This window comes from Pomacea canaliculata, linkage group LG5, assembly GCF_003073045.1.
Source record: "Pomacea canaliculata isolate SZHN2017 linkage group LG5, ASM307304v1, whole genome shotgun sequence".
NCBI classification, from domain to species: Eukaryota; Metazoa; Mollusca; class Gastropoda; order Architaenioglossa; family Ampullariidae; genus Pomacea; species Pomacea canaliculata.
The window spans coordinates 9,770,702-9,778,618 of record NC_037594.1 but is presented as its reverse complement, the minus strand read 5'-3'; the positions used below and the strand labels follow the sequence as shown (position 1 = coordinate 9,778,618).

General features: G+C 36.9%; 1 protein-coding gene and 1 non-coding gene across 2 annotated transcripts; one reads left to right on the top strand and one right to left on the bottom strand.

Moving 5' to 3' along the window:
• Positions 1 to 788: 788 nt before the first annotated feature.
• Trnae-uuc lies at positions 789 to 860 on the bottom strand. The gene has a single exon. It is a non-coding gene; the product is annotated as a tRNA-Glu (tRNA).
• A 61-nt stretch (positions 861 to 921) lies between these two features.
• LOC112564571 (3-ketoacyl-CoA thiolase B, peroxisomal-like) lies at positions 922 to 7,913 on the top strand. Its single transcript, XM_025239482.1, has 12 exons — positions 922 to 1,156; positions 1,339 to 1,432; positions 1,980 to 2,034; positions 2,488 to 2,567; positions 2,758 to 2,800; positions 3,133 to 3,231; positions 3,444 to 3,524; positions 3,984 to 4,080; positions 4,579 to 4,669; positions 5,109 to 5,288; positions 5,469 to 5,670; positions 6,456 to 7,913. Exons 1-12 carry the CDS (start codon positions 992 to 994, stop codon positions 6,529 to 6,531), a joined length of 1,263 nt encoding a protein of 420 aa, XP_025095267.1. The 5' UTR covers positions 922 to 991; the 3' UTR covers positions 6,532 to 7,913.
• Positions 7,914 to 7,917: the final 4 nt, after the last annotated feature.

Here is a 7,917-nt window from a genome sequence, read left to right as displayed (position 1 = left end):
ACTGTCCGTACTGTGTTTTTATTTCTTGGCAGCTCTTTCCTATACTTCTCTGAACTTGTCTTCCGTTACGGGAGACAACTATACACTCTTCGTCTAATGACCGTATATTTCCCCTACCCCCAAACAGACACACCTTTCCCATTTATTGCTGCTTTTCTGCTCGTCTTCATCTGCAGAATGAATATCCTTCATATAAGTTTGTTTGTTTTATATATATATATAATTGTCACTTGCACCCTTCATTTGCCAATATTTTTCACTGTTGACATCTTTTAACGCTGCACCTTGCAACGAACTTTAATTTTAATTTTTATTTTTAACTTTTGTGACTCGAGCACCTTCTCATGTTCAAAAGTGCCCACTGGGACAAATAATTATTTAAACTTTAAAGTTGATTATTGTCATTGTCGAATCACGATCTCTCGAGAGTTCTTGTTACTTGGTTCCGCTTTGCGTATTCTATATTTGTCTTCAATTCGTTGTATGCTGTCCACATCTCTTTCTTGTTTTAACGGCTTATAAGACTAAGAGCATGCGCTACACAGATCTTTCATTTATTATTATTAATTTTATTATTAACTTCATCATCTACGGTTCTTGCCTATGTATTTTTATTGTAAACAATAAAACACAAAACATAAACAAAAATGTAAGTTTTTTTTTTTTTTTATATATACATGTACGTAAAATCGTTGTAGGTTCAGTCTCCAAAAATGCGATCCACACACACACACATATATTGTGAAAAAGAGAAAATCATGGTAGAAGGGGGGAAGAAAAAGTAACGTTTCCCATGCCGGGAATCGAACCCGGGCCGCCTGGGTGAAAGCCAGAAATCCTAGCCACTAGACCACATGGGATGTTGTGAAACGAAGGTAATTAAAATGTTTATTTACTTCACTTTGGTTTTAGTTCCGACTACCTGCATGTTCAAAGTACAAAGTTTGTGTGGTTCTGGTCATTAGGAGCCAAAGACGAAGTGGGTGCCATAATGGAGCGTCTTTCTACAATATTCCGCCATCTAAATGCTGCAGACCTCGCTCCAGTGACCAGACAAGTTGCGGCTTTGCCCAGTTATCAGGACAAGCCAGACGATGTCGTTGTGGTTTCAGCGCTTCGGACTCCAATCGCCAGAGCTCGGCGTGGACAGCTCAAGGTGCAGGAAATGTGATAGTCACAGACTCTCGCATTTTTGTTTTCCATTTTTTTCGACGCACTTAATAAATATGAAGCCAACTTAATGTACAGTACTTTTCCTATCTTGATATTAATGATTTAATCATATGACAGATTATCCTCATTGCCATTAAAATGTTTGTTTAATTTTGATTTTCTCAGGATACTTATGTGGATGACTTGTTAGCTGTTGTCTTTAAAGGGGTACTACAGGAAACAGGACTTAATCCTTCAGAGATCCAGGACGTATGCGTTGGTAAGATGTGTAAAGGCATCTATGAAATAAACTACAGCTTCTCGATCATTGATCTGTTATTGCATGTGGCATTTTTCACCCAAACATCATTGCTGCATAAAGTTCTGAGATTTTTCCAATGTAATTTTTCACGTCAGCTAAGATTTCAACTTACTTTAAAGCATATACTCACCCCTACACACTCACCTTCACACACTCAAATTGTTCTCCCTCTCCCTCACACAGCACCCCCCACATGCCCAAACTTATAATAGTTTTTTTGCTAGAAATAATCCAAAATGTGACAATGAAGACTGCATGTGCAATGCAATTGTATAGAATAGCAAAGCTAGTTTGTTACAAAGCTTCTATAACCAAAAACACACATATAAATAATTAAATAATCAAATGTCTAACTTGAAAATATGCCACATTTCAAAATGTCGTGTAATTTCAAATACTAGAGGATGAAAATGATAGACACCTACACTTCAAGGAATATGCAGTTGATGATAATGACTTCTTCCATATTCCATATATAAAGCATGTATGTTTTATTCTGTTTTAGGCAATGTTGGTTATGGATCAATTATAATCTCAGCACGCATCGCAGAGTTTTTCAGGTATAACTGCTATGCTTAGAAATAACATTTCTTTCATTTCTGTACTGTAACACTGACAGATCATGAGCAAACATTCCATTAACTAAGAAAGTGCTTGATTACAGATATGCTGCTTTTTTCTTCATGAGAACATTTCAAGTTGTTGATAATATTGGTAAATAATTTTCATTATGTACATCCTAGATATCCACCAGCATGCATGTACATGCACACACAAGATACTCTTGCAAGTCCATAATTATGCTTCCAGACGTATCTGTTCTGCTCATGGTTTATCAATCATGTCATATGCAGAAAATGAAAATACTAAAATGTTTTGGACAGTCTTTTTGTAATTGGTAAATTTGGTCATAGTCATGCTGAACTCTCGAGAGATTGTTCATGTTTAAAGAAATGACATTCAAGAAATAATCCTAGCTGATGGCAACTTCGCTTCTGTCCTGAACTGTCTAGTGGGATTCCTGAGACTGTTCCAGTGTACACTACCAACAGACAATGTGCCTCAGGCCTTCAGGCTTTCATGAATGTGGCAGGTAGAAGTCATGACATCTTAAAATATAGATTTCATCAAGACTGATTGAAATGAGAGCACTGTAAACAATCATTTGAAAGCTTGAGCATTAGTATTCACCAAAGTCAGAGACACTAAAAGTAAGGAGGTATCACATATAATCTGTGTGTGTATGACATAACATATAGCCCCAAAATCATTTTGTCTTTTAGGTTCCATCAAAACAGGCCAGATTAAACTGGGCATTGCTGCAGGGTGAGTATAATTTACATGGAAGACATCAAAGGAGACATGAACAGATTTAGAAGGTCATCATGCACTCACTTGCATACTTGAAATGATAAATTCACTTTATCTGCATATTTATGCTTTATATCCGTTCATGCGTTAAGACACAGATTGCAGTATTTCTTGACAAATGACAAGGCCACTATCACTGACATATTTGACCAGCATGCACTGTTACAAATTTTGACTATAATACAATGCATGTACATATGTTTTGTAATGGTTGTTTTTGGTTTTACTATAATACACTGCATATACATATATTTTAATGATCATATTCTGCACTCTGATATCTGCAGTGTTGAATCAATGTCAAGACACACGGCAGGAAAGGGCTTTGATTTAAACCCAACGATTCAGGATTATCAGATGGCCCAAGACAGCCTTCTGCCTATGGGGTATACTTGTTGAACTCTGCCTTATATCTCACATACATATGCACCAGTATAAACATATATGGATGCTTCTCCCTACCATATACAAGCACTGATACAATATAAGGAAACCCACAATTTGCAAGTCATAATAAAACTAAATTATAATCAGTTATTACATCTGTTAACTCAAAGCTTGTCATGTGAACAACACCATCTGTTTTTCTCTCAATCAGCATCACTTCAGAGAATGTGGCAGAAAGGTTCAACGTGAGCAGGCGTCAACAAGATGAGTTTGCGCTGCTCTCACAACAAAAGTAAGACACTTTAGTTAGGCAGGAGCTTTTGACTGTTTTACCTGCATTCACATTTACATTTCAATGGCCCAATGAGGAGGATTGAGATATCTTTGTTTAGCATTATTATTGTGACCCTCAAATCACGACCATAAGCTGATGACTAGAATCCTTACAACAAACTACTGTTTTGATTTTCTTGTAAGAATACTTTGTAGTCCTCTTCAATAAACTCAGGCTTTTGCCATAATTTAGTGGGTTGTTTCTCTTTTGATCTCAAAATTTATCTCAAAAGTTTGCCCTAGTAATAGAAATCACTATTTTGAGTGAGAGTATTTGCATTTAATTGTAATTTTGTGTATAGCACCCATGTATGAGTATATCCACAATGCATGTAGCCACCAATTATAAGACACAGCAAGTTTGTTGTTGTTGTTTTTTTCTTTACGAGATTGCAATTATCTGATGCTATGTCATAAGGGCTGCCAAAGCTGCAGCAGCAGGGCTGTTTGATGCTGAGATATTACAAGTTACAACAACTGTTCAGGATCCCAATGGTCAGCAGACAGTTGTCACGGTTAGTCATATCAATCTTTTTTAATGAGCTGTGTGTTTTCTTCTTAAATTTCCTGTCATTTGAGATTTTGAGGCATGGAAAAGTTGAAGGTTAAGTTTTCATAGCTTAAGAGCTGAAGAGGCAGTATACTGTAAGTGGTTCACCTTGTCTAAGGTACTGGATGAGAGAGGCATAAATCAAGCACCCATTTCTGCACTTTGCTGGGTGGACAGTAAAAGGGAAGGTGGGCATTCCAGTCACAGGTGTAAATGGGCCTTATATTAATAGCAACATTCTTCTTTTAAGAAAACTTCTTAAAAGCCAGGCTTCAAAACATTTCCATGAGTTGCACAAGGATGTAAATCAACTTCATTATACACCTTCCACAAAACATATCTTTTCCTTTAATTGTTGAGGCCAGGTAGCTGTCTCTGAAATAGGTGAGTATACCAGAACCTATTAAAGAAAAATGCAAAGATGTTGCAAAATGACTGGAAAAAATATTTATGTAATTGGTAGGTGAATAAAGATGAAGGGATTCGACCTACAACACTTGAAGGACTGGCTAAGCTTAAGCCTGCTTTTAAAGAAACGGGAAGTTCAACAGCAGGTATGTCTGTTTGTGAAAGACCAGCAGTAGGTTCATGAGCTTTTGAAAGACTTCAAGAGCAAGTTCTTGTGCTTACGAACAAAAGACAAGCTATTGTAAAAAAAATATGCTCAAAATAAAGTTCAAAAAACTATTTTCTAGAAGTAGACCAGTTTGTCTGAGGGGCTTATTTTCCTGGCAGGGATTCATTTCACAAAAGAACTATCTCTCAGCTATTTGTAATTTTTTTCGTTGCTGATACTATAATTCTTGTTCATATACAACTACACTTTTTTTTGGATACTTCGGCATAAAACTCAGTGCTTTTTTAAATATAAATTGGTTTTACAGCTTTTCCAAAGCACTGAGCATAGCAACTTTTTTCCTAGTTGTCCAAAGAATTTTAGGATCACAAATATTTCTGAGTACTTTCACCGTAAACATCATCTTTCCTTCATAGGGAATTCTAGTCAAGTCAGTGATGGGGCTGCAGCTGTCATTGTCACTACTCGACAGGAGGCGGCCCGCAGGGGTTGGCCCATACTTGGCATCTTGAGGTCCTATGCGGTGGAAGGGTGTGCTCCAGACATCATGGGTATTGGACCAGCTGTTGCTATTCCTGTGGCCCTAAAGAAGGCAGGCAAGTCATGGTTTCCACATAAAGAACGCTGAGAATCTGCTTTTGTTAATCTATATTTCATCTTTTGTGGAATGGGTAAACAAATAGAAGCTGTTAAATTTGTACTTCCTAAGATTGGTATGTGGTATTACTGATGTTTTGTATGATGTTTGTTGTTGTAATGGGATGTTTTGTATCCAGGTTTGACTATCAACGATATAGAAATCTTTGAGATCAATGAGGCATTTGCCAGTCAAGCTGTCTATTGTGTTCGTGAGCTTGGAATCCCTCTTGAGCGAGTGAATCCGAAGGGAGGAGCCATTGCCTTGGGACATCCTTTGGGATGTACTGGTGTTCGCATGATTGCCACTCTTCTTCATGAACTTAAAAGACGAGGGAAAAGGTAGTCCATTTTTTATGTTCTGTCCATGTGTTCTTGACCATACCTCAGTTTGTGTAGGTGACAGCCTATTGGTACCTAACAGATAACCTCCCAGTACACCTCTATTGTCACCATAAATGCTTTTAATCGATAATAAAATGAAGATAGGACATGATTTTAAAAATTAACACCATTGCTTATTGTGTAGAGACATGGCCTTTGACCTTTGTATTTTGGCAATTCAGACCTGAAACTAGAAACCCTATTTTCCAGGTCCTGCTCCTTGAGTAGCACTTTTTGAAGATTAATACATAAATTGAAGATAATAAACAACATATTGAAGATGACTAGTGTGGTTTTACCAGGCAATGCAATGTCATAACTTTTGTCACCTTTGAAGAGCTGTTAATTTAACAGTTAAAGGGAGGTCATTACCACATTGGGATTTTAGGATATGCTTTTCAAGACAGAATGGTGCTTGTGGTTACCCATGGGGCAACTGTAAAGTATAGCAAGTGATCCCAAATCTACTGTAGACATAAGGCAGCAGGAAATCATATGCATGATGCAACATGGGAAGGTTGATAATTAGTCTCTTCCAGGACACCATACTGTTATCATTACAGCTTCCATACTATCAAAAAAAAAACCACTTTGCTTCTTAACTGTTTTTATGGTTTTGTAAGATGCTCATTTTCAATACCTAGACTAAGAAAGCATGCTAAATTAGATAACTCTGAAGAATGTAGTTACTTGTGATCTGTAAGTCTGTGTGTGCACTCAAGTGTATATTTTTATGCCTGCAGGTCACTGGGTGTGGTTTCAATGTGCATGGGCACTGGTATGGGTGCCGCTGCTGTTTTCGAATACCCCGGAGTTTAAGAGCTCAGCTTAACATTCCATAAAACCATACAAGCTGTGAAAAAGAAACTATACAAGTTTTAAAATTACAACTGAGGAGCAATTTTAATTTCAGTGTTTCAATCAGATACAAACAGGACAATTTATACTTTGTATTAATCAGGTAACAGAGATTAAATCAAAGGAATATCAGTTGCTCTTACATCAGTTCAACTTTGCAAACTAGATCCTGTGTTATGTTCTTTTTGCAGGTAATTGAGCATACCTTTATTAATCCACCGTAATTAGTCCATTCAGATATGTCTATGCATCCAGAATCATGTAGTTTTAAAATTAGACGGTTAGATGTTATCAACTTGTACTTATTTGGAGAAAATGGTTTGATAAATTTATCCAGCTGTTTCTTGTGTCCAGTAAACCTGTTTATGTTAAAAAGACTGATATACAGTTTATGCCTCCATGAATTATGGTTACCCACTTGCAAAACAGATGCCTGTAATTTGGAGCGTATTTTCAGCAGGAGAGTCAGAATAAATCTTTTGCAACTTCATTAATACTCTTGTCCGTTTCGCAGCATCTATTCCCTGCTTTGGAGTACACAAAGTTGATGCATTTTGTCAGAAATCTCTGAAGGGAACAACATCTTTGTGTTCCATTACCTGCACTGGCTTGTCTCAACTACAAAGTGTGCACAGTTTCTGTAGAGTTTGCTCCAGGATACCTGTCCGAGAGATTGACATCTCGGTTGCTTGCTGGAGTTACTGTGATCTGCTCATGCAGTTCTGTTGGTGCCAGATAAATCTGATCACAGTACCTCCCCACCCACTGTATCTGAAATGCATTTCTTCTAGCACTTTGCACAGTGGCTACCTTCAAAGCCTTCCTCATTCAGAAAGACCTTCAGAAACCAATGGCTGCTTCCTTTTCTCAGCCTCATTTTCTTCATCACCCCCTCCATGTTTTGCATTTGAAAATTATTGTTATTGTCCACTCATATACTCAAACTATTTTTTTTTTAAAGTGCTTTGAGCTCAATGACATGAGAAGGAAACTTTGTAAATGCCCTCTTCATTTTATTGAAATGTAATCCCGCCAACAGCCTTTTTGCTTTTTTTAACATAAACAGGTTTAAACATTTCTAAATACTTTTTTCCAGTTGATTTGAAAGTTTCAAGCTTATCAAGATAAGCTAAATCATCACATAGTATAATGCATATTACAGTCTTTGACAAAGCAACAGCATCAATGGTGCATGTATCATACATGTACAGCTTATGCATTGACGCTACTTGCTAAATTACACATGCCAAACTGCATATTTTCTAAACCAAAATGTTTCAGATATATTGTCCAGATTTTATCAAAATTGACTTTTGGTAAATAAAGTCTATAAATGACAAAAATCTT

Bases quoted from the DNA above. Each gene is read 5' to 3' on its own strand.
- LOC112564571 (XM_025239482.1), top strand. From the start codon at position 992: ATGGAGCGTCTTTCTACAATATTCCGCCATCTAAATGCTGCAGACCTC. The intron at 1,157-1,338 runs GTGCAGGAAATG...TGATTTTCTCAG, and splicing joins CTCGGCGTGGACAGCTCAAG to GATACTTATGTGGATGACTT. The intron at 4,670-5,108 runs GTATGTCTGTTT...TTTCCTTCATAG, and splicing joins AACGGGAAGTTCAACAGCAG to GGAATTCTAGTCAAGTCAGT.